This window comes from Ursus arctos, unplaced genomic scaffold, assembly GCF_023065955.2.
Source record: "Ursus arctos isolate Adak ecotype North America unplaced genomic scaffold, UrsArc2.0 scaffold_7, whole genome shotgun sequence".
Lineage (NCBI taxonomy): Eukaryota > Metazoa > Chordata > Mammalia > Carnivora > Ursidae > Ursus > Ursus arctos.
Window position 1 is genome coordinate 34,533,023 of NW_026623089.1, and position 27,362 is coordinate 34,560,384.

The 27,362-nt window shown below is 40.3% G+C and overlaps 1 protein-coding gene across 7 annotated transcripts in view; it reads right to left on the minus strand.

Moving 5' to 3' along the window:
- The window catches only part of PCGF5 (polycomb group ring finger 5), a 118,566-nt gene that overhangs the window by 50,215 nt on the left and 40,989 nt on the right, over window positions 1-27,362 (minus strand). For 4 of the 7 annotated variants that reach the window (XM_026481641.4, XM_026481643.4, XM_057308233.1 and 1 more), the window contains exon 2: window positions 16,848-17,141. In XM_026481641.4, the coding sequence (XP_026337426.1) occupies window positions 16,848-16,959 (112 nt within the window). In that variant the 5' untranslated portion in view covers window positions 16,960-17,141. Of the gene's footprint in view, window positions 1-16,847; window positions 17,142-19,390; window positions 19,503-27,362 lie in introns of those variants that run through there. The other 3 variants (XM_048218747.2, XM_048218746.2, XM_057308231.1) reach the window with 3 other exon arrangements.

Consider the following 27,362-nt stretch of genomic DNA (forward strand, 5'->3'; position numbering starts at 1 on the left):
GATTAGGTCTGAAAATTCAAGCATATCACATACACTGGTCAGAGCAACAATGGTCAAGGAAGAATTCTAGGTATCTAATTTTAAAGTCATTAGTATATATATACAGAATGGGATCTTGGTATTTCCTTCCACCTACTCATCGGCTCAACAGACAATGAAGGCCATGCACTGTACTAGGATGTAGAGGCAAACAAAACAAAGTCCATACCTTTATGGAGCTTATATTCTATTTGGAAAGGCACACAAAGAATTTTAGTTAGTAACACATGATATTTACCAAAAAAAAAAAAAAGGTAGACAGAGTGTTAAGCACTGGCAGCTATTTTAGAGTGGCCAGGGGAGGACTTTCTAAGATGACGACATATGAACAGATTTTTGTTGTTGTTGTTGGATAAGTACACCTGAATCCCATTTTCTCTACCTCTTTTTACCATGACATATAGCTTTAAGGACAATATCCCTTCACTAAAATTCTCCTCAAATTTGGATGAAAGACAGTATCAGAAAACCTTAAACATTAAAGGGCTTAAATAGCAATACCTCCTCTGTCTTCCAAAACTCTTGGCCCCAAAAATGTTCTAAATGTCTTTTAAAGAGTCAATATTTGGGAAGGGAGGAGTTTCTTGGTAAGCTATACCGAAGTGGAGAACAGAGAAGCTAAATTCTTTTAAAAGATTGCTGGTATTTGCTCTTTTCCCAGGACACTAGATAAGCCTCTGAAATTTGGAAAAGAAGGCAAAAAGGACAGATTAAGAGGCAAGAATGAAGAGTATTACAAAGCCTGATCCTATCCTGAATCTCTGATCTGATCCTGGAGCTCTGATCCTTGTGGTTCAAAAGGTTTATCACACTCAAAGGGCTCAGGAATTCCTACCTGTCTACCAGCCTTGGCCCAAACAGAGGCAAGTGACATGCCCAGAGCAAGTCCTCATCCAGGTCAGCCAAAAGATTAAGGGTAGGAGCCTGTCTTCCCAGGGGCTAAGATACTAATCTGGGTTGGTAAAGGAAGAAATGTAAGGATCATCCATCCAGACACGCACACAGTTTCAAGAATAAGGCTGTGTTCACTGCTTAAGGTGAAGGCAGCACCAGTGCCCAAGGATGCTGATGGGGAATATTCATCGGTATCTAGATCTGAACTGTCCAATATGGCAGCCACTAGCCACATGTGGCTGAGCACTTGAAATGTTCCCAATTCAAGTTGAGATGTGCTTTCAGCGTAAAATGTACATCAGATTTCAAAGGCTCAGCATGAAAAAATAATCTCATCAACTTCATGTTAATCACATGTTAAAATATTTTAGACATACTGAATTAAATAAAATATATTAAAATTAATTTCATTTGTTTCTTGTTTTAAAATGTGGCTACCAGAAAATTTAAAGCTACACTCGTGGCTCACATTTTATTTCTACTGAATGAGTGGTGTTTTAGAGGGATGCAGAAAGCCCCATCAGGAGGTGAATTTATTTTTCACACCAACATCTGAGATACAGCACTTTATTCTACTTCTGAAATGAAGAAGAGGTTTCCATAGGCTAGGTTACCTCCCTACTCTGATGAATGGCTGTGCAGAGACTTGAATCCAGGTTTTCTGATATGAAATCACAAATTTTATGTCAAATTTTAAAGATTTTTTTAACTTTACAAAGGAAAAGAATGTTATGTAAAAATACCAGCTGTATCAGGCACCACCCTAAATGCTTCATTTATTTAATTGAACACTAATTAATAATTTAATCCTTGTTACAACCCTATTAGGTAATATTATTAGGCCTCTTACAGCTGAAGACACTGAGCAGAACTTTAGTAATTTGCCAAAAATCACTAAGTGGGAAAAGCCAGGGTTTAATCAAGAGCCCATTTTCTTAACTAACACATGCCTAGTGACACGTTTTCTTCTAATTTTATTTCTATAGGTCTATAATACATAGAAAAAGAATGTCTTGCCCCTTAATTTGGGAACCTTAAAAATGTCTATCCGTAGAATCAGATTTTTTTTTTTTAAAGATTTTATTTATTTATTTGGCAGAGATAGAGACAGCCAGCGAGAAAGGGAACACAAGCAGGGGGAGTAGGAGAGGAAGAAGCAGGCTCATAGCAGAAGAGCCTGATGTGGGGCTCAATCCCGTAATGCCGGGATCACGCCCTGAGCCGAAGGCAGACGCTTAACCACTGTGCCACCCAGGCGCCCCTAGAATTAGATCTTTTAAGCTAAATGTTTTGCACAAAATAGCCCCTTTAAGCAGCTTATTTATCCCTTAAAAAAAAAAAAAAACCTCTAGAAAATACATTTCCCACATGCTTTTAAAAGCTGTTACATAAAGCACAACCTAATATGAATTAAAACCTGAGAAAATCCAGGCCAGAATTTCAGTGAAACTGAAAAAAGTAAAAGGAGGATTTGCTTTCCCCTTAGATATACTTAAAAAACCCATCATTACAAAACTGACCTTTGCTTCTTAGTTTATAATTTTGTTTATACTAGCTGGAAAATGAATTTTTAAAATATCTTGAAGTTTTAATACCAAGCTTTCTAACTGCTCAACTGCTGTACTGGTTAATTCAATTGGTCCAAGGAAGATGTTGAAAAAGCACCCGCCTGTGTTTAAGACTGCGTATGGAGACCAACTGGAGTTTTCGCTCTCACCAGCTACTCTACAGACAGGTGCTGTAGCCACAAGAAATACCTGGGTCAGAAAGGGAGTCAGGCTCACCAAAGATATCCCTAGTTGGAAAAACACTTAAATAGCAACAAGTGCTAACATTTACTGAGTACTAACCGAATATCAGGCTCTGGGCTCAAGGCTTTGTATGGATTATAGAATGGACTTTTACCACCCCCTTTGGCAAATGAGAAATGCAGTACCGGAGAGCCTGAGCAGGCTGCCCACAGCTGGCCAGCTGTGTCGCAGAGACGATATCCACCCTCGGGTTGTGCAACTCCAGGCCTACAATCCACACCCCTATGCAACACATCTTAATGTCAATAACACTTGGTGCCTGGCATTAAGATTTCATATTTTTAACTGATGCTTACATTTAGCCCATCACAAACAGCATTAAACTTCTGCCTAAAGCTTACTAAGACCAAATCGTTCCTTTGACCATTTCTTCTATTTGAGCTAGGTTGCTGTACAAATTAATACAGTAAGAGTCATTGTGTCATCTAAAGCAGTGGTTCTTTTTCTGGGGTATGTATATAAAATAGAATGTTAGTCATAAAAAAGAATGCAATCTTGCCCTTTACAACAACATGGATGGACCTACAGGATAAGTGAAATAAGTTAGAGAAAAACAAATACCATATGACTTCATTTATATGTGGAATCTAAAAAGAAAAAAAAGGAACAAACAAAACAGAAACAGATTCAGAGATAGAGAACAAACTGATCGTTGCCAGAGGGGAAGAGCCTGGGGGGGGGGGTGAATGAAATAGGTGAAGGGGATTAAGAGGTACAATCTTCCAGCTATAAAATAAATAAGACACGGGATGTAATGTATAGCATAAGGAATAGTCAATGTTACTGTAACAACTTTATATAGTGACAGATGGTAACTAGGCTTATTCTGGTGACCATTTCGTAATATATATAAACATCGAATCACTATGTTGTATACCTAAAACTAATACAATATTGTATGTCAATTATTCTTCAGTAAAAATATATGTTTTTTAAAAAAGCAGTGGTTCTCAAATCACCACAATCACCAGTGTGATTTTTTTTTTTTTTCAAAAAAACAGATTCGTGAACCACACCCGAAGGTCAGCACCAGGACCCTAACTTTGCAAAGCTCTCTCGCTGAGGCGGCCAAAAAAGAACTGGGAAATCCTGACCAAGGATTCAGTCAGAAGTCACTTTATTATTCACATTAGGAAATCACTGTCACAGGATAAAACCCAATCAAAAGAATATGGAATTAATGCGCTCTTTCCTTATAATGCAGATTCACATGAGAAGCCAAGTAGTACAGCAAGGTTGTTCTAGATAAAAATAATCTTGCAGCGGACTGCTTGGATCTGAATCCCAGTTCTCTCATTAGGCAAATTACTTACTCTTTGTTTCTATGTACAGGGGAGATAGTAAAGGTTCCTATCTCACAGGGTTCTTGTGAAGATTAAATGAGGTAATATAAGTAAAATGTGTAAATGAGTGTTGGAGAACTTGCAAATATTCAGTACATGTGAGCTATCACTGTGTAAGATCACTGGATGAGCATAAAGTGATGAGGAGGAGAACTGCAGTAACTGAACATTAGATGGCATTTGACTACGATTAGTTTCATGTGTCCATCTTAAATAACAGATGATCTTCCTAATGGAACTTGAAATGTCTATCATGCATTGGTATTAATCCTCTGCAGCCATGTCCACCCTAGAGATAGTCTTGCAATTTAAGTATGATATTTACGACACACTACTTCACCTAAATGGAAACTCCCAATCTCTTCATGTGTGGTATTTCTTTTTTCTGGGGTGGAGGGTCCAAGATTGACCAACATTTCTCCATTATACATTCCTTCCTTGATTTCTATGTTTAATATAATTCCAGCAAAGTCCCACTGGTCTAGGCCTCACCGTGCTCTGTCTCTTCCTGATCACCTTGCACATACCTGCTCTGAAGCAGGATCATCTGTTGATTTCATAGCTTAACTATTCAAGGACTATCTATCCTACTTTCTTATTCTCAAATTTTTTTTGGAGGGGGCGAGAAAGAGGGAGAGAGAAAAAGACGGAGGGGGGAGCAAGAGAGGGGAGAGAGAGACAGAGAGACAGGGAGAGGTGGAAGAGGGGGAGAGGGAGAGAGAGAATCTTAAGCAGGAACCGTGGAGCCCAGGGGGCGGGGCAGTGATCTCATGACCAAGAGATCATGACCTGAGCCAAAATCAAGAGTCAGATGCTTAACCGACTGAGCCACCCAGACGCCCTTATTTTCAAATTCTTGGTGGAGGGGGTTCTTCACAACAGGTACAAGGACCATTTGTTGTTGCTATCTTGGATGTGTGGTCCACCCACGTCTCTTACGTATCAGAGAGCTAGCTTCCCAGCTTTGATGACACAAAGTAATCTACACAAATTTCTCTTCATGAGCACGGATTCTGCTATCACTGATAATAAAATAATAGTATTCTTTTCTTTTGTGTCCTTGGTGTAGTCATTCATTAGTAATGCGCTGTTTATTGAAAATGATCAAACGCTGACTTCCTTTGTTAAAATCATCTGAATATGTTAGTTTTATCTGTTAACATAGAAGCATGCTTTTTCTTCTTTTCTTAAGCACATCACTACCTTTATATGCCAAGAAGGATAGCACTCACTTGATACAGTTTGCCTTTGAAACATTTATCTATTACCTGCTAACGGTCTGTAAGTAAACTGTGGTCATCTGCAAAGAGAAGAGGCATCAGTTTCCTGCTTTTGATACACAGTCTTAATGTGTGAAACTGACATTTTTATAAAAGTTTTCCAAAATAGCTGTAATTTGCTTCCATGAGACAGTATCTTCTGGTTTTACTTACATAAGGAACTAACGAACATCTTTATTTCTCTTATGTTATATACATGGCACATTTCTTTCAAAGGCTTACATGAGTTGCAATTTCATGGAGAACGCTAAGGACAGCATTCCTTTCTATTGAGTAGAATGCTTTATTATTGTCTCTACAGGACAGAGGAACAGGCAGCAGAGTTTTTTGAACAGGGTCAGGACAGAATCTTGGGATTTAAGCATGGTAGCGGGATCTTAGACCAAATAGTCCAGGAGACCAAAAGGTGCAGAAAGGCTGGAACGTTTACCCCACTTCCACAGACAGGTTTAAGGAGTCAACTACAGCTCCAGGGTCAAGGTAGAGTCTGGTAGCTCAGTCAGTGCAGGGCCGCCCTCATTCCCCTCCTTATCAACAGAAATTTCATGATCAATCAAAATAATCACTTCCTTACACACATGTTCTTGAATAGCTCTGCTGTTTTCTACTGCACCTCTTCTGTCTCTCTTTCAGCATATCTGGCTCATTCAAACTATTACACTCTGACTAAATCCAACTCTCTACATACTCTGCCTCTACGGGATTAGAGCAGAACACTGGGAGAAACACATGCACCATGCTGATTGGTCTCTCACCTTAAACTCTTGACCATGAACACCAGTGGGGGCCGCATCTGCCAGGCAGTCACACTCAACGCCCCAAGTCCATTATGCTCTTTGCTAATATTTCATACCTTCTCCTCTCCTCAAATCCCCAACATTTCCTCCCCATCCTCACTTTCCACTGATGACCTCACTTCCTTTTTACTGAAAGCAAAAGGAAAAAAAAGAAAAAAACCGGAACAAAGAATTCATACCACCACATCCATTAACTTCCTAGCATCTATACGTGGCGCTCTTGCCCATCCCCCAAACATCCACGTGCCTATCTAAAGCCAAGCTCTGCCTGTGCCTGGATCCCCTCCCAGTGACCCAAAAACATTGCTCCAGTGCTTCTCCCCTTTCTCCTACATTACTCTTTTACTGAGATTCCCAACAACATTCAAATATATTATTTTTCCATCTTAAAAACCAAAACCCAAAAAACTTCTATTGACCCTACTTCCCTTGTGAGCTATCACCTCATTTCAGAGGTACATACATTCACCCCCAACACTTCTCTTCCTAACTTTTTCACCCTTTACCTTCATTAAGGTTAAATACTTATATAATCATAGTACAATAATCAAAACCAGAAAATTAAGAAATTTCCATCCTCTCACACCTATCCAGACTTTCGCTCCTGACCACTCCACTGAAACTGCTCTGCAAGATTACGACCTGCACATAGCTAAGCCTAGAGGTCTAGTCTCGGTCCCATCCTATTCAACAGCTGATTTAGTTGACTCCTCCTCCTTGACATGATATGCAGTTTTCCTCCTAACTCATGCCTCGTCCTCTCCTTCTTAAAGCCACAGGGTCAGTCCTTCATCTTCTTCTCTATCTACACTCATTTCCTTGGTGCTTGCATTGTTAACAAACTATATGCTCTTAAACTCCAGACTCATATGTCCACCTCCCAACCAGGTATCTCTGTTTGGATGTCTCATAGCTTACATTCAATTTCCAAAAAATAATCACCTGATCTTCCACCCTCAGTTTTTCCTATATGATTTGATGATATCTTTATCCTTCAAATTTCTGAGGCCAAAAATCTTGAAGGTATCCTTGATTCCTTTTTCTAAATGATAGCTCATTAGCAAATAAAACTCTACCTTCAAAACAAAACCAGAATCTGACCACTTTTACCACCACCACCACCACCACCACCACCACCACCACGACCACCACCATCACCACCACGTAGGTCTAAGTCATCACCACCTCCTGCTTGGCTTACTGCAATCATTCCTACAGGTCCACTTTCAGTAGTAGTCTGCATGATGCTTTTAAATATAAGTCAGATTATGTCATTCCTCTACTCAAAACCCTGCTGAAATGGGTCTTCAATTCTCTCAGAGTAAAAGCTAAAATCCTTAAAATGGCACCACAAGAACTGTGCACTGTGCCTGTGGTCCACATCCACCCCATTACCTTTCCCAACTCCTTCGCTCACCGCCATCCAGCCAAACTGGCCTCCTGACCATTTTTAGCATGACAGGCACACACCTGCCTTAGAGCCTTTGCTCTTGCTCTTTCTCTACCTGAAATATTCTTCCCTCAGATATGTGATTAGCTAACTCCTTCACCTCTTTAAGTCTGTTCAAATGTCACTTAATGAGGTCTACCCTGAACAAAGGCTTATTTTAAATCGTAACATCTCACTGATTGCCCTATTCCCTTTACCCAGTTTGACTTTCCTTTTTTCTATAGCATTTAGCACCTTCCACTATACACTGTGATTTACCTATTGCCTACTCTGCTGCCTAATGTGTCCCAGGTGCCCAGTACAGCACCTGGAGGAGCAGGTGCTCAGTAAATACTGATGGAATAAACGAGGACACGAGGGTTAGGAATTACAGAGGGAGGTAGGATTTTAGGGCCTATAGTGTCCTATTGTAGTCAAATCAGAAATCAGCCCACATTTTCAACTTAAGTAAGGGAAGAGATTCTGAGTTTAATAATTTTTTTGACAATTAAAAAAAAGTTACTTCAAAACACATTAAAATCTGTTTTAGTTTTCTAAAATACAATGATAATTTTCTGTTAATTAAGTAAAGAAATTCAGTGGTTGAGCATTCTGAGAGAACATAGCTTTGTCCACTGGTTTTTAAATTTTTGATACAATATAGTAGTCTGGTAAAAACCAGTATGTTATAAAACATCAGTAGTTATAAAAAAATCTTCAAAGTATCCAAACGGAATTTATCTTCTGCTTTTCTACATGTTTGAACTGTACTTATCCATAATGTTTACATTTGAACATTGTGCCAGACTTTTTTTTTTTTTTTAACAAATTCTATTTATATAGGCATAGAGAGAGAGAACACTAGCGGGGGTTGGGGGGGGAGAGAGAGGGAGAGAGAATCCTAAGCAGGCTCCACACTCAGTATGGAGCCCAATGAGCCCCTCAACCTCATGACCCTGAGGATCATGACCTGAGCCGAAATCAAGAGTTGCATGCTTAACCGACTGAGCCACCTGGGTGCCCCTGTGCTAGACCCTTAAACATACCTGTCCACTAACCGTGATTTCTAACTCTGAATAACTACATATTTTAGGGTACATATTTTATCTCAATCCATCAGTGGTATCAATTCCAAATGATTATGATATAGATATAATTTATTCTCAGAAGTCAATATAAGACAATTTCATTTTTTAATTTGTTATCCCCTAGTTTTGTCTTTGAGTGTCCAGTATGATGCTTTGCTCAACTGTTTAAACATTCCTTACTATCTAACGCAGTTTCAAAAGCTAAAAGAATCATAAATTTATTATAATTTTTCTTTAGCATTATTGCTAATAATAGGTGACACCTAGACTGTTTAAAACCTGCAATTGTTCTTTCTTATTTAAAAAGAATCATCAAAATGAATGCTATATTCACTTTCATGAACAAATGACTAGTTTCTGCCAAAATATTGTTTGAAACATGTAACATCAGTATACGAATGACCTCATTTCTAATACAATCCTGAAACATTGTATTTGCAACCTATTGAGATTTTAAATGTAATTTCTAATTAGACCTTTGATTTTTATTCTAAAAACAAATCTTGGCCCTAAAAATGGAATTTTATAAAGAATACATTATTGGAAAGTTCAATTTATATCTTTCCTTCATTATAATGGCTATTTATTCAGAATTAATAAATTCAGATCATGACTGGGTACATAATGACAAGTATACTGTCATGCAAACATAGCTGGAAGAGGCTTTATAATATATAAATATATGTTTATACATATATAAATATAAATATATATATGTTTAAATTCATCTGTTTGAAGAAATTTCAGAAAACAAGACCAAGCAAAAAGAAGAAAAAATAAAATTAGGAAAATGTCATAATTTATTATGAAGATATGCCAGAGTCCGATGTCCAGGATTCAGGACCCAGCTCCAGCATTTGTTAGCTTTGTTACTTAACCTTTCTGAGTCCTGTCTCTGTGGAAGACACTGGAGTAAAATCTGAAATACTCTTCTTTCGAACTTTCTCACAGCTTTCTCTTTCCTATTATTTTGGTCTCTGCTCAAATGGTAACTCCCAAGAAAGACCTTCCCCTGTTTTATTTTCTTCTCTAGCATTTGTTGTACATAACATCTGAAATGATACTGTTTACTTGCTTAGTGTCTGTCTCTCCTATTAGAACACAAGTTCCAGGAGGGCACAGACCAGGCCAGCTTATTTATTGCTGTGCTCCCACTGGCTAGAAGAATGACTGGCACCAAGGAGGTGCTAATAAACACCTGCTGAACGATTAAACAATACCACCCAACTAGAAGGGTTCTCGGGAAGAGTAAATAAGGTAATAAATGTGAAGCTCATGACCACAAATACAACAAACACTCAATAAATAACAGCCATTAGTTTAACCTTTTATTAGCATTTATTTTAATTATGGTATGATTTAATTACTGCCTGATTATAAACCGCCTGGTTGGACTTTGCTAGTATTATAAACGCATGGTCACGAGCTGTGCTTTTCAAACTCATGCACCCCAGAGTCACCTGAAGAGCTTCTTATTACACGGATTTCTGGCCTTCTCCCCAGAGGTTTTGTTTCAGCGGATCTACAGTAAGGCCCAAGAAGCCGCGCTTTTAACAAGCTCCCAGATGGTGGTGCTGCTGTGGGTGCTGCTAGGCTAGAGACCGCACTGCTCACAGCAAATGCAGGAGCCCAAGGTGTTTAAACCTTGAATATTTACACTTCAAGAGATCTCTGTACTTTAAAATACTTGTGTATTTATGATACTTGTTCCAAAACAATAAACAGTTGGTTATACTCAAATTTTATCTTCTGATTAAGCTGTTCCTTCACGTTTACTAATTATCACATAAGATCACCAAGTCCCTTAACTGTCACATCAACTATACTTAATTATCAATTAATCTGTCTTCTTTGCATAAGTTAAAAACTAAGTACAACAATGTTTTTCCAAAGAATTCGTTCTTAGTGAAGGGATTACTGCCACAATCTCTGAAAGGGCACAAAGAAGAAAGCTTTCCTTTCCTGTACCACAGATTTCTATGTCTATAACCTTTTTTTTTTCCTTGAGGAAAGAGTCATCAAATTCTTAAGGAGGCCTCTAACCACAAAAGAGTTAAGAACCAATGCACTGTATTCTTCACATTTTAGCTGCTGGAACAAACTCTTTTGTTTTTAGGTTAAGTGAAAAGTCTTTCATTTTAAGTCAACAACCTATACAACCACAAGCAAATATACTCTAAACAACCTCAAAAAGTTTCTGAGGATCCTGGTGCAAGAGAGAGAGAGAGAGCATCCTTTAATCTACAACTGCCAATCTCTGGTCCCCAATCCAGCATCTCTCCCTCTCTAAGACCTACACGGCTTCCACCTATATTGTAGAAGACAGTTTTTCAAAATACGTAATTCCTACTTGACATTGCCTACATGCTTTTCAAGCTACCTATTACCGCATATGAATCTTTAAAAGAAAATACAGTAAAATAATCAACAAATTGGTCATTTATTCATTTAATCATTTATTAAGCACTCAAGTACCAGGTACCAAGGATACACGTAACCCAAATATAACTGTGGTAACAGGTAGGCGGCATACTTTGGAGGAGATGAGTTTTAAAGGGTGGGTAACGGCCAGCTAGGCATACAGGCAAAGTGCATTATAAGCAGAACATGCCTGAACCACGTACGTACACGTGTGTGCAGCAGACGGTGAGGGAGGAAGAGGTGGGCATAGCTAAGTAGCTTTAATTTCTCCTGAGGGCCCTAGGATTTCTATAGGAAATTCTGGGTTGGTTGAAGAGTGAGTGAGGAAGACAGCAGCTGTTTTAAATGATCACACTTTGACACAGGTTAGAAGTGGGCTGCAGTGACTGCTGAGGAGTAATGAGGGACTGAATAGAACAGTAACAAGGGGGTGGAAGTGAAGGGACAGATTTGAGAGATATTAAAGAGAGAGACCAGACAGGACTCGGTCCCCATTTTGTTAGGGAGGATACACAGAGTCAAGTGTGGAGCTTATTTCCTGCTGGGATGACTGAGTGTTGGCATCCCATTCATTCATTTTTAGACATGCTGAGCCCCAGGTGGCTTTAGGACATCCAAGTGCACGTCCAATAGGATTCTGAAACTCAGAAGAAAAGTTTATGCCAGAAATAAAGATTTGGGAGACATCAGCACATGCAGCTGAAGTCCCGGAGTAGATGAGCTCACATGGAAAAGAAAACAATCCAAATACACATGTAGAAATTTCTTTTTGGCCTATGAGAAGTGTTTCTGGATGGAGTTTAAGTTCCAAATTTGTCTTTTTTTACCAGTCTACCCCAGTGGCTAGCAGAGTGCCGGACAACTAATTATTTTAAGTAATTCAATAATTATTTGGGTGGACATGTTTATTTCCTTAGGTTTTTTGGTTTGGGTTAAAATTATCTCACAGACCTATAACCATGGTTAATGTGGATTTAATTCATCTAGCACGAAGTGACCATTTAAAGCTAAAACTCGTTTCTGTTTTAATTTCTTTTTTTTTTTTTTAAAGATTTATTTATTTATTCGATAGAGATAGAGACAGCCAGCGAGAGAGGGAACACAAGCAGGGGAAGTGGGAGAGGAAGCAGCAGGCTCATAGCGGAGGAGCCTGATGTGGGGCTCGATCCCATAACGCCAGGATCACGCCCTGAGCCGAAGGCAGACGCCCAACCGCTGTGCCACCCAGGTGCCCCTCTGTTTTAATTTCTACCTCATTTTAAAATTTTATCTTTTTATCAAGTATCCTTGGCCTGCTGAAAAGAGGTGGTGTTAACAGGTGAGGTATGAGCCTACTTAAAGATGGGGCTTTTATAAGTGTTTTTTTGTTTTGTTTTGGTTTTTGGTTTTTTTGCAACTCCTTGCCAGGAGCCTAGGACACTGTCTGCCCTGCTATCTCTGCCTCTCCCATCCTTTTAACTGGCCCTTTCTCTTTCTTCCACACAGCTGCAGAGCTAACAACATCAAGGGCTACAGTAGTCCATCATCCTGCTGGTCCTGCTGGCCCTTCTTTCTATATTGATAGGGAAGCCAGGCAATGTTAGCTCCAGAATTTCTCAATGGGAGAATGAGAGAGCATCAACCTATCTGATTTGAGGAGGAGAGAGAAAGAGATGAAATGTATTTGCAGAATATTTTGAAAGAAGACTAAAGTAACTTCATTTACCCCTATTAAAGCAAGGAGAACCACTCATCATCCCTACCTCGCATCCCACAGCACCCCTACCGCAGCCAGGCCCAAGGGTACTCATGTCCTTGTCGGAGAAGGCCAAGGCCTATGGCTTTAGAAATTTTAAAAAGCACTCTAGTTTCTTCTCTTGCATACCATTCTGCTGCACTATCCTGACCCACACCTGCTATATCACTCTGTTTATTAGTTTCATCACACTTATCAGCATCCACATTTATTTCATATATTTCTTAACTTGATTACTCTATCTCTCTTCATTTGACCAGGAAGTCCAGAAGGGCAAGACTCCATGTCTGGTTTTGCTCATCAATAATAAAGCTCCGTTTATATATTTCAAATTTGAAAAGTAAGACTAAAGTTTTTATATTTTATTATGAATATCATAATAAGAACTATGTTTTACCCATTCTTTACTTACAGTAAAGACTCACAAAATCATAGTATTTGTACAAAGTTATTTTAATAAGATATTATTTGCCTAAATCAAGATAAAAAATATTATGGTGTACTACAATGTCACTTAACATTTCTCTTTCCTCCTGTCGCTTTCTGCCATCTGACTTTTCTATTTCATACTATCTCAAATCACAGTATCATTATATCTGACACACATACATAAGAAAACTGGGTAAGACCAAAAACCCAACTAATGACTGAGGAACACTGCTTTGCGGTACTGTTTATTTTATCATTACAAATAAGAGGATACTTTGCAAATGGGATAGTTTTTGCCTACAAGCCCTAATATAAATACAAACAAAACAATCCCCAGAAATCCAAGCACCAGAAAGTGCATAAAGATAAGTACTACAGGATCCTCAGGTATCCACAGACACCAGGTTGAGTATCTGACTCCTTCATCATTTACTCTACTACTCTGTATTCCTGCTGATGATAAAGGTCACATTTATGATTCACCACTGTCTTTTAATTCCACTTCGGCCATGTACATTCTCTCTCAGTAAAGGGATTTGATGACATCCAAGGAGTTTTTCAGACTAGAATGACTTGCGCAGTTTAACTGTCACTTACCCCTTTAGACTTTAAACTGCTATTGCAAACATAAACATAGCCCTTGCTTATAACCTGACTTTCTATACTTCTGGAATCTCTTGTTTTCCTCCAAAAAAGTGGCATTTAAATTGAGATTTCATTATGCCCCAGAGAAAATTTTCTTTCAGAAAAACAGATATAAAATCTGTGTTAGAAAGGCAGAAATTGGGGAATTTGGGCTTTCTTCTCATTTTCCAGAGTTGATGGTTTTTGCTGGAGAAATACGAATATGAAAATAATGCACGAATGTTAGAAGGAGCGTAACAAAACAGACTGTGGGCCATGTCCAGGTACCACGCTTGGTGTAGAGGGAAACATGGGAGTATAACAGAAAGTCCTTGCCCCAGAAAATATGAACAGACACTTTTCCAATGAAGACCTACAAATGGCTAACAGACACATGAAAAAATGTTCAAAATCATTAGCCATCAGGGAAATTCAAATCAAAACCACATTGAGATACCACCTTACGCCAGTTAGAATGGCAAAAATTAACACGGCAAGAAACAACAAATGTTGGAGAGGATGTGGAGAAAGGGGAACCCTCTTACACTGTTGGTGGGAATGCAAGTTGGTACAGCCACTCTGGAAAACAGTGTGGAAGTCCCTTAAAAAGTTAAAAATAGAGCTACCCTATGACCCAGCAATTGCACTACTGGGTATTTACCCCAAAGATACAGACGTAGTAAAGAGAAAGGCCATATGCACCCCAATGTTCATGGCAGCATTGTCCGCAACAGCTAAATTGTGGAAGGAGCTGAGATGCCTTTCAACAGACGAATGGATAAAGAAGATGTGGTCCATATATACAATGGAATACTACTCAGCCATCAGAAAGAACGATTACCCAACATTTGCAGCAACATGGAAGGGACTGGAGGAGATTATGCTAAGTGAAATAAGTCAAGCAGAGAAAGACGATTATCATATGGTTTCACTCATTTATGGAACATAAGGAATAGCAGGAAGATCGGTGGGAGAAGGAAGGGAAGAATGAAGGGGGTGTAAACAGAAGGGGGAATGAACCATGAGAGACTATGGACTCTGGGAAACAAACTGAGGGCTTCAGAGGGGAGGGGGGGTGGGGGATTGGGATAGGCCGGTGATGGGTATTGGGAAGAGCATGTATTGCATGGAGCACTGGGTGTTATACGCAAACAATGAATCGTGGAACACTACATCAAAAACTAAGGATGTACTGTATGGTGACTAACATAACATAATAAAAAATTTAAGAAAAGAAAGAAAGAAAGAAAGAAAGAAAGAAAGAAAGAAAGAAAGAAAGAGAGAGAAAGGAAGGAAGGAAGGAAGGAAGGAAGGAAGGAAGGAAGGAAGGAAGTCCTTGCGCTAGAGTAGCTACATCCACTGGCTCTTCCTCCAAAATACATCCGCAGTCCAGTCACTCTTCCCAGTCTCCAATCTTACACCTTGTTACTCTGGTTGAAGACTCTATAATCTTTTAGTTGACCTGCAGTGACTGCTGTTGCATAACCCTACCAAGGACATTCCTGCCCCAAGGCCTTATACTTGCTTTTCCCCATCTAGAATGCTCTTCCCATATATCCGGAGTTCAGTTCCTTCAGGTTTGTGTTCCAGTGCCATCATATCAAAGAGGTCAACCCTGATACTCTATGTGAAATAACCCCATCTCTCCTATCTACAACCCTTCATAACATTTATCACTATCTAACATGGCACATGTTTAGTATCACTTTCACCCATAGAATATTAAACTTCTCCAGAGTATAGATTTTTTACTATCTTGTTCACCACTGTATCCTTTCTGTCTGGAATGGATGGTGCCTGGGACACAGAAGGTATCCAATAAATATTTGTTCGATGATATTTAACTTAAATGTTCAAGTTAAATAATGACATGGGGCAACAGTAAATTAATATTTCAAGACAGTTCATAGTTAATTGCTAATTGAATAGCATAGGCCAGTAATACCCAAAGGTAATATATATCACCATCACTTGGAAAGGTTTTCCAAAATACACACGCATGGACCTCACCACCATCGATCCACCAAATCTTTTTCTGCTGATAGGCGAGGTGAGAAAGAAACTTGATAAGAGTTCCACAGATGTAATCATATTAGAACAGAGATTTTCAAACTTGATCGTGCTTCAGAATCACCTAGAGGGCTTACTGCACACGGAATGCTGGGCCCACTCCCAGAGTTTCTGATTCAGTAATTCTGGAGTGGGGCCTAACAATGTGCATTTCTAACAAGTTCCCAGGTGACGCAGAGGCTGCAGGCTTTTGGGCAAAGGGTACAAAATTTCAGTTAAACAGATGAGTAAGTCCTACAGATTTACTAACAGAATAGCCTATAGTTAATATTACTGTGTTGTGTGCTTAAAATTTGCTAAGAGGGTAGATTTTAAGTGTTCACATCACAAAAATAATAATAATAAATAACAGCATGGGAGAAAACTTCTGTGGGTAATGGACAGGTTTATGGCATAGATGTGGTGATAGTTTCGTGGGTGTATACTCATCCTTAAAATCATCAAGTTGTATCCACCGAATATGTATAGTTTTTTGTGTGTCAACCACACCTCAATAAAGTGGTCTAAAAAAGCCAATGGATTAAAGTGTGCATACCCAAACAAAACCTGTGAGCAGATCAATTCCTTCAACATAATTTTTTAAAATCAAAAACCTAAAATAGTTCACTTTTTAAAAAATTATAACCAATGACAACATGTTTATGATTTTCAGAACATTAAAATTAGTAATAGTCAACTATTACATAATAATACAAGAAAAATTTCATGCCACTGGTATCCCAATGACAAATTCAATCCTGAAAATAAATTCAAAGTTAGGATGATTCTTGGAATAGTCATCATTTTGAAAATGAAAATCGAGATATAAAAACAAAATGTGGTAGTTTTAAAAGAACCAAGCGTAACCCATAACTTCTGACGGGTAAAGGACATAAAATAATACTTACAGGTATGTAGGCACTCCGTCACTGTAGTTGGCTTGATCAGGTACCCTTTACAGATGTAGCAGGTGATATAAGGATTGAAATCTTTCACCAAGTGTTTCCTTTGGGTAGCCATTCGTGGTTAGCTAGGACTGGCTTTAGTAGTTCAGGCAAAGAGGGGTAGTAAGTGGATGAAGTCTGATCCCAGGAGCTGGTGTGGCGTTCCCAACTGGATGTCCTGAGGCATGAGAACTAACATCCAGATTTATCATGAGATCGCTGGTCATCACTCCTTTTGGTGGTTCTGCTTTCCCATATCTGTTTCCACAGTAATTTTAAAAAGAGAAAAAAAGTGTCAAATTCCTCTATATTAATAACATATTAGCAGCAACGGTTACATGCTCCAAATTGGGTGAACGGGTGAATACAACGTGTCTCTTACTGTCACATTAATTTGTAAACCTACTATGATTTAATTCAGGATAATGACAGATCCATCCAATCCTGGAGCCTTAACTATCACCTCTATACAAATGACAGCCAAAGCGATTAACTCCCAGTTTTGATATCTTTACCTCTTTAGTAATGCATTTCAGCTATTTGCTCCACTGCTCTATTAGGAGTTCTTGCCAATACAAGTTAAAAAATTCAAAACTGAGGGGCGCCTGGGTGGCACAGCGGTTAAGTGTCTGCCTTCGGCTCAGGGAGTGATCCCAGCGTTATGGGATCGAGCCCCACATCAGGCTCCTCCGCTATGAGCCTGCTTCTTCCTCTCCCACTCCCCCTGCTTGTGTTCCCTCTCTCGCTGGCTGTCTCTATCTCTGTCAAATAAATAAATAAAATCTTTTAAAAAAAATTCAAAATTGAAGTCACTGTCCTCTTTACCAATATGCTTCCTATTTCCATTGGGTACCCCACATCCAGTCAGTGAAATCAAGTTAATTTCCTTTTTCATTCCATCCATAGTCACCCTACCTGAATATTACCTCTCCACCTGCAGCCCATCTTACCTTCTACCAGCTTTTATTCTATCACATCTGGGTCCTCTTCTCAGAGACTGTCAGTGTCTCCTCTTTACAAACAGAAAGACATTTAAACTCCTTAGCTTTCCATGTAAAACCTTCCACAGGCTGACCTTAGCATACCCTTCAACACTTTTCTTTAGGCAAACTGAAAGGATCACTCTCACACAGTCCATTCTGCAGGGTCTATATATAAAAAAAAAAAAAAAAGCCCTCTGTCTAAATCCTACCTATATCCTTTGAAACCCTTCTCCAAAGTTATCCTCAGTGTATTGTCTTCTCAAGTTTAATCCTTCTCTTTTGTTACATTTTCCTTTTGATTTCTAGTTACATTCATTCTTTATGTCCTGTAATAGACTATGCAATCTTTGATAGAAACCAATCACATTCAGTAAATCTATAACCTGGGAAACTTACTTATCCTTTCTAAATCTCAGTTTTTTAAAACTGTAAAATTAAAAGTGCCAGCTCCCTAGAGTGGTGAGGATTAAATGAGACCATATACATAAAGCTAGCACACAGTAAAAGCTAAGTCATTTTTTTCCCAGAAATGTTTAGCATTGTTTGCTGGTACATGGGGTTGCTAAAGAAAAAATAAAGTGTAAAAGATTTCTTACAAATAAATGTGTTCTCTGAGAAAACACAGCATGAAAGAAGGTATTGATTTCCTAAGTTAATCCTATAAACAGGAACCTTTCTCCTATCTTAGCTGTTAACTCACGGGTATAAAGCGACCGGGGAGGCAAAAGGCATCATTTCATGGACACATCGACATTAAGAATATGCACGGAATAGGTTCTGCGTGGTATCATCCTACCCGCTCAGGAAAGTTGTGTCGAGGGTGTAACACAAAGGGAGCATAAATAACAGTCAAGGGCGTTTGGGGGGGTCTGGTCCTTAGCCCTGTACGACCTTCAGTAAGGCGTTTAACACCCGTGCCTGGGTCTCGGCTTCTCCTCTATACATCGGGACTAACGGCCCTGCCTTTTCCACAGGTTTGCCAGGAAGCTCCAGAGTTAAGAGAAAGTCTTCTGAAAGAGGAAATGCACGGTCCCGACCTCGGGTGGTATGAAGAGAATAAGCCACAGAGTCCTGTCACCAAGACAGTTAAAGGAAGCAAGTACTTGCTGTGACGGGGCGGCACGGAACTTTTCCGCGTCCTCAGGCAGGACCGGCGGCACGGCCCTGGGCGGTCCAAGCCCAAGTCCGCCCCGCCCGCCCGGCAGGTGCGCGGGCCCGGGCCCGGAGGACGCGCGGCTCGGGCCCGGCCCGGGCTACGCGGAGGAAGACGCGCCGCCTCTCCCGGGGCCGAGCGCCGGCAGCCCGCCGCCCTCTCCGCGCCCGAGGGCAGGACGCGGCTCCGAAGCCCCCAGACCCCCGCCGGCCTCCCCAGTCCCCGGCCCCGAGGGGCTCTCCCGGCTCCAGGCAAGGCCGGCCGCGGCAGGTGCGTGGAGGTGCCACTCCCGCTCCGGGCGCAAACTTGGGCGGGGAGCGCGGGGGCGGCCGGGGTCCCTCGGCCGCCTCTCAAGCCCTCCTGGTACCTACCCCGCGGCCGCCGCCGCCGCCACCGCCGCTCCTCGCCCGCCAGCGCGCCGGCCTCGGAGGGAAGGAAAGTGAAAGAGAAACAGCGCCCGCCGCGGCCTGGCCGGTCCCCGCGCCCCGTCCGCCCTCCCCCTGCAGGCGGGAGCGCGCTGGCTCCGCGGGGCCACTCGGCTCGGGCCCGATAGGGCGCGGCGGGCCTCGGGGCCCAGGGCCGGTGCCGCCTCCAAGGGCAACTCCACCCCCTTCCAACTGCCGGCGCCGCCGGCCGGCCACGCCCCCAGCCACGCCCCCGGCGCCACGCCCGCAGGCCACGCCCGCCTGCCCGCGCTCCTCGCAGGTGCTTTGGCCTCCCTGCCCGCCCCGCTGCCTCGGCTTTAGTGCGACACGTAGCCTTGGCCAAATTTAATCTCGGTTCTTCTCCTCACCACCACCCCTCCCGGTTGTTTTCATCATAACAATGTCTGGTACATTTTCCCTGGTGGGTTTAAAAGCAACGGTCAGTGTTGATAATGAGTCACCCTGCGAAACTGTCTACTCAGCTGCGTCTTCCCCAAGCTAGTCCCACCTGCGCGCAGCCGGGACGAAGACATTCCTCGATTTGCACCTTATGTAAAAATCACTAACGAACTTGCTACTGTGGGGTGGGGAGTTGACAACTGTAAGCAAGCAGGAGAGTGGTGGGGGTGGGGGTATTAGTAGAAAGGTAAAGAGTTATTACTATCTGCAAGGTTCAAAACAAACACCCCAGTTCTCTTTCTAGTGGCTTTGAGAACTACAAGAGACCATTCACTGGTAAGGATTTATTCAAAAGCATGCATTAAAGGATTCCTTAACGTCATTCAATCCTATTCTACTGCATTCCAAAAACTTACAAATTTCTACCACAACCACTATTTTGCTAAACATTAAATTAGACCTGGTTCTTTGCTTCTTAGAAGACTGCAATCAAGTAATCCTAGGGTGGCAGCCAAATCAATGTGGTCTCCACCAGTAAAACAAAAGTTAAAACAAACATCCCAACGGGAATCAGTAAAGGGTCCTTTCAATTTATGTATTAGAAGAAAAGGTGCTGTAATTACATCATCTTTGCTTCTGTAGAAGTGAGAGCAGTGGGGGCTGGGGAACTGACAGTATTGGGGTGGGGTGGGGGATTAATGCAAAGTATTTGTTTTATCTCCTACTGACAGGAGTCACGGTCCTTATTATCAGAGGGATAGATCTTGGAGGTGGTTCTAGTGGCAAACCCAACAACCATGGGCCCAGCAGCCATACAGGTGTTCCAAGATCTACATCAAATTTGAATACATCAAAAAAGTAGAGAAAGACAGCTTTTAAAAAATACCCAATTTATAATTAAACTTATGTAGAGGGGACATAACATTTAAAAAATACCATGGTTAATATCACAGCAAGAACAACACATTTTCTCAAACAGCTTTCAAGAATCACATTTTTATAGTCCTTATAAGAACCATTTTGCAAAAGCATACATGCCAATTTCTAAGCTAGGATCAACTTCAATAAGTCAAGCAAACACAATGAGCACAGAAAACACGTTTGGTTAAATGACTTTACAGGTGAAGGGTACTTTCAGATCTTTCATCTCGGAGACAAAACAGATCAATATGTGAAAAGTCACCCTGTTTCAAGAAATGGAAGACACTACTGTATATACTATTAAAAACTGGTATTTTCCTATTTTGCATCTGAACCTATTTTAAATAAATTTTTAAAGCATAACACTTAACAAAGGTTCAGGGGGGCTTAAATGTGATTGGTGATTGACAGTAAGTGGGGTTAATCAGCATTCCCTGAGGAAATGAACTTGAGGATGAATATTAGGAAGGCTTTCCTTAGCAATGGAAGGAGAGGTGATGAATATGCTAGAGCAGGACAGATAGGTGCAAAGGTGAGACTGACATGACCAAAACTGCAAATGGTGGCCTTGGGGGTGGGAGAGAGAATTACAACGTTTGTAATGAAATCTGAGCCTTGTGCCCCTGGAGGTAGTACAATTTGTAGTAAAATGTTTAGTGGTTTCTCCTTTTCCCTCTTCAGCAAACACCCCACCTGGGAATGCTTTCCAGTAACTCACCTCTTAGTCCTTTGGTTCTCATGGTGGGGCTGGAACAAACCACAGAAGCCTCAGTATGAGAGGGTGGCTCTGATAAATCTCAAGTACCACTGGGACCCTCCAATAAACAAAGGCCTGGAAGCAACTGGATATACAGGAGTGGGGGGGGAAAGGCAGATAAAAGAATCATCGCTGGGGGGCGCCTGGGTGGCACAGCGGTTAAGCGCCTGCCTTCGGCTCAGGGCGTGATCCCGGCGTTATGGGATCGAGCCCCACGTCAGGCTCCTCCTCTCTCGCTGGCTGTCTCTATCTCTGTCAAATAAATAAATAAAAAAAAAAAATCTTTAAAAAAAAAAAAAAAAGAATCATCGCTGCGATTGCCCTTATCACGAATCTACTTCAGACTTCTCATTTTACAAATGTAGAAAGCAAGATCCTGAGAAGTGGCAAGTTCATAATCACAGACCTGCTTTTGATAAAGCCAAGACCAAAACAAAGGTACCAGTTCCATATCATTTGTACTTCTCAAGAGAACTTCGTAAGTCCAAGAATTTAAGGGAGGTTTGGTAAGAAACAAATTAAGTTGAAAGAAAATAAGGAGCAAAAGGAGAGAAGAATGGGTGAAGGGAGAGAGGGAAATAACTGCCTATACGGTATTTATTTAGGAGGGAACTGCCACTGGTGAGTTCCTACCAAAGAAGCATGATCCCAAAGCAATAACTTGTTTCATTTGATCATTGATTCAGACTCTTCCAGGGAACCAGAAATGGCTCTTGATAACCCTTGAAACTACTTGGAGCTATCTGTATGACTAACAAACATTTTCATTACTTTATATTTCATGTCTAGGTTTTTATTTCCATTAAGGCTAGCTAATGGATGGATAATTCTATACTGAAAATTTCAGATTCTTTCCTTGGCTAATAAATATATTATCAATGAACTGATACTTAATAGCATAATGTTTAAAAATAGGGTTAGAACTTTACATTTCCCCTGGGATATTAAATAAGATGGCTTTTTCATTATTGTAAATTCTTTTTACATACCTCAGTATGCTATTTTATCTTTTTACATAGAATATCTCGAACGTAAAACCATCCTCTGTAATCTAAAAGTCTTCCTACAGAGATTTTAGAAAATATTAAAATGTAAAGTGTCCCCCTGGGCCCAAATGTATTTATTTTATAGGCATGGATATTACAGCTCAAAAATCTATGACTACCTAAAATCAGTGATGGAGGAATGAGAAGGGAACAGAACTGAAGGACCTCCAATCACCCTCAGCCATGTCTCTTTTTCTTTTAACACACCCCTCCCCTGCAATCAATAATTCTTAAGGACTCTCTCTGCTAAACGTCTCTTGAATCCTTCCACTTAACCTACCCTGGTTGAGATTACTATCATCTCCACCCTCCATTACTTCAGTGAACTCTTAGCTATAGCTCTTCTCTGTCAAACCATTCCCTACAGCATAGCCAGAGGACTCTCTAACTACGAATTGATCGTGCTGCTCCCCAGCTTAAAGAACACCCAAACACTTAATAAGTCCATTCCAGATCCCCATCACTTCTGCAGCCTCTCCCTTGAACTCTATGCTGTAGCCCTAATGAACATTTTTACCCTCTAGCTAGAGAGATGGATCTTCTTATTTTAAATGAGCAACCTGTCCCAATCCCTTCACCCCTCCCCACCCTTGCTAAATCTGGTCAACCCTTGTTTACCCCGCAGGTATCAGACGATATGAAAGGCTACCTTCCCAGACACCTTGATGCTGTTGAAGAGCTTCCTTGATATACACATACCATATACATACATAACAACTCAACTTATTCTCTCAAGCCCCACACAACACACTGTCATGAATTAACTGGTCAACCGCCTCCTGGTGTGTAAGCCCAGGAGACCCATTGCTTGATTGTGCTTCACTAGCAGAATGGATGGCAAAACGTAAGCATTCAAATAAATACTGACTGAAAAGGTGAATATTTGCACGCACTCTAAGACACATTCTGGGTATTCTTTCTCTGGTTTCTTCTTGGAGAGATCTTTCCAAAGACATGTTAGGCATAATCCCTGCCATCTAGGACTACTAATTAAAATCACAACAGGGAATAGAGACTTATCCACAAGAAACAATTATGGAGCAATACACCAAATTTATTAATAAAGTGTTAAATGACAAAAACTTCAGCTGAAAGAAGGAGTGCTATTGGTGGTCAAGAAATTAATCCTACATGCTTAAGACTCTGCCAGTAATAAGGATTGCAAGGCAAAATACTAAAAGCTATGGATATGAAAAATAAATGAGAAAGGCAGAAAAAAAGAGAAATTAAGTCAATATACTAAAACTGGGTACAGATAAATAGCGTTAGGCATAGGGACAAGATTAGTCTATGAAAGACTGTGCAACTAGCTAAATAAATATTTTAAAGTGCCTTAAATACATTATGCTAAAAAGACAGACTAACAAAACTTGGGTTTTTTTTCCCCTCTTTTGAGAAGCAGAAAAAACTAGCTGTATTTTCTTTACTGCAATTTCAACAGTTGGCTGGAGCAAGTTCCATTTATACTGGAAGAACAGAGAATGTAACTAAAATAGGTACAGACTCTAAGGAAAAACTGCATTTACTCCGATCATCAGGGCTACAGGTACTTTAAAACATCATGACCAAACCAGATATTATTTTGGGAGGTCAGATTAAATCCTACAGGATCATCAATGGACAAATGACTGACATGCAGAAACTAAGACTATTTTATCAAATCTGAACGTAGAGTATTCTAAGTTAGGAGTGATTATAGGAAAGTTAGGGGGAAAAAGCCCTACCAAAAAAAGATATGGAAATTCAAATGGGGCAAATGCAATATAAAAATTTACTCACATAAACATTCAAATACCAGAGGAGAGTAGGTACATGATTTGAAAAAGTCCTCGTTTTACAGGTAGCTGAGGTTTAGAGGAAGGGACACTGGACCTAGCAAGAGAACCTGGTTTTTAGTTGGGGCAAGTCACTTAACTTCCTTTGGCTTCATTTTTTTTTCCTATGAAAACTGAAATTAATGTTATCTTAATCACTGGTCTTTTCTTTATATATTTGTATGTTATTATAATAAGCATATAGAAGATTAAATGAGATGATAAGTGAAAAATGTTTTTTAAATTATAAAGTGTAAAGGACTACAAAATCTAAGGTATAAGTGGCAATCTTGTGGCCCACCAGCAAGTGAATAGGACCTGGTAATCCTGTACTGTCCAGCAGAGGTCCTGGATGCTGAGATAGTTTACAGGATGAATGAGACACTCCAGGCAAGGTAATAGTTCGAGGACACAGCATAAAGTAAGGCATGTGATGGTCACAAAGTAGTCCTTCCTCCAAACTCAGTATTTATCACAGCCAATTTTTAAAAATAAGATGGGAAAACCTAAATATTTCACACTAAGCAATTCAAAGACACACAAAGAAAACTAATCCCCCCCCCAATGTGTAATAATTTGGGTTAGTTCAACATTGCAGAAGTGTATGTTAAATCTTTATTTGCTCCCCTCAAATGAAGGGGTAGCAGAAACGTATGTTTTTCATTAAAATGCAAAATCTCCAGGCGGGGTCACAGTCAAGTTCTCATGAGCCATCTCTTGAGCTATGGGTTCCTAGCTCACCAGGATTAGTAGACTTCTTAGTCCAAAGGAAGGGAGAAAGGCCAGGGAAAGACAGGAGGCTTTAGTTATGACTTAACACTTTAGCAGGATATTAACTGTAACACTTTGCTGGCTAGGAGGTGGGGCAACCAGCAGCAGGAAGGAAAAGTGTAACTGAAAGAGGGGGAAAGCAAACCACGAAAGACAACCTTCTCTCTTGTACTTCACAATTCTGTCTTGGATCAAAGACAAAACAAAACAAAAAACTACTCTTGAAAACAAGAAGCAAATTAGTCTGTTCTTACTGTCTTCACTATTCAGACTAAATGACTAAGATACTGATAACTTTGTGTTCAGGTTTGCAGGAAAACTAAAAGAACACTGGCCTAAATTAAAGCAGGGCAACATTAGCTATAAGGTAGATACTCTTAATTCTTGGCCTTCAGGGTGATAACCCTACAGAAGTTTCAGAAGCTATGATAACCTGTCTGTGATAGTTCAAGAAGAAAGAAACAATATTTGTCTTCCATGGTTTCTTCATTTCTGTCTGTTGAAAGGGGTTATCCTAGCTGACTGGAAAAGCTCCTACCACTTACCAAAACCTCCTAATAGCTTCTTGATGAGAAGCTGAAAAAAGCACTAGCATCCAAGCATCTTAGACCACATGATGAAGGAGAATACAATTTGGTTCATAGAAAAGGGGTGAGCAGCATAAGCTCCATGAGGACAAGGTTTTTATCATTACTGCTGTGTCCCTTGAATCAATTCTAAAACATAACAGGACCTCATTAAATATTTGTTGGAAAAAATGAACAGATGAACAAGCAAATAAATGAAATTTAACTTTGCAATCAAGACTGCCAGCATTCAAATTCTGGGACAATCTCTCTCTCTTTTTTAAAGATTTTATTTATTTATTTGATAGAGAAAGAGAGCATGAGAGTCAGAGGGAGAGGTCAGGAGTGGGGGGGGGGGGCAGAGGGAGAAGCAGACTCCCTGTGGAGCAGGGACCCCCCCCCCAGGACCCTGGGATCATGACCTGAGCCGAAGGCAGACGCTTAACCGAGGTGCCCCGGCACAATCTTACTGGCTATATATGTCATAGGGCAAAGAACTATTCTGTGTCTCAGTTTCCTCATCGCTAAAGTGGATATAATAAAAGTACTTATTTCAGGAGTTTTTAAGGGGATTGTAGGAGATAATACCAGCAATGCACTTAGTACACAGTAAGCAATCAAATGCTGAATTAATTTTAAGAATTTCATATCTATACCCTTCCCCGCTATTTGGACAAAACAGCAATAAAACAAAAGACACAACGTAAGGTCTAATGACAGACAAGTACTTAGAACAAATGCCTTAGTACGATCTACTTGCTTTGAGGATGCTGTGGAGTCAACACTTAGTCACCCAACTTTCCTGCCAATTGCCCTTCCTTGCCCTGTAAGAATTTTAAAATAAGGTTACTCTCTCAGTGGCAAATGAGTAAAATATGAAAATCACAGCTTAAATTACTCAAGGTGAAATCAAGAAATAGGACGTACACAGAAGTCTAGAGAGTTTTATGGACACTCAAAATTCCGACTGAGTGACCTGGGTATAGTCTTAGGGAGGCAGAACTGAAATGGGACAGTTAGTAAACTAAGACATAATCAATTATATTTTACCCCATCTGGAGTAACTTTATGTAAGTAGAAAAAGAATAATGAGCAAAGGGCAAGATATGAGCTGTGCATAGGGAGCACTGTCTAGGACAGGGAGACACTGAATTTGGCAAACTTTGAACTAGTCACCAGAGAAGTATGCTCTGGTCCTACCCATCAGCGGTTCATGAGACCTGAATTATCATCCTTCACCTTTGACTCTGATTCCAATGCCCACAAAGTTACTTTCTGAGTACTCATTTGTGTTCCCTTTTACCAAAATGCTGGAAGCAAATACCTGACCTGCAAAATTGATATCTGTGATTATTCTACTGTAAATTTTAAGGTCTTTCTTTTTTACTATAACTGACTAATACCATGACACTGTATTGAATTCTTTAGAGAAAGATACTAAAATGCACCATTTTATTTTTTTTAATTTTTTAAAAGATTTTATTTATTCATTTGACAGAGAGAGAGACAGCCAGGAAGAGAGGGAACACAAGCAGGGGGAGTGGGAGAGGAAGAAGCAGGCTCCAGCAGAGCAGGGAGCCCAATGCAGGGCTCGATCCCAGGACCCTGGGATCATGCTCTGAGCCGAATGCAGACACTTAATGA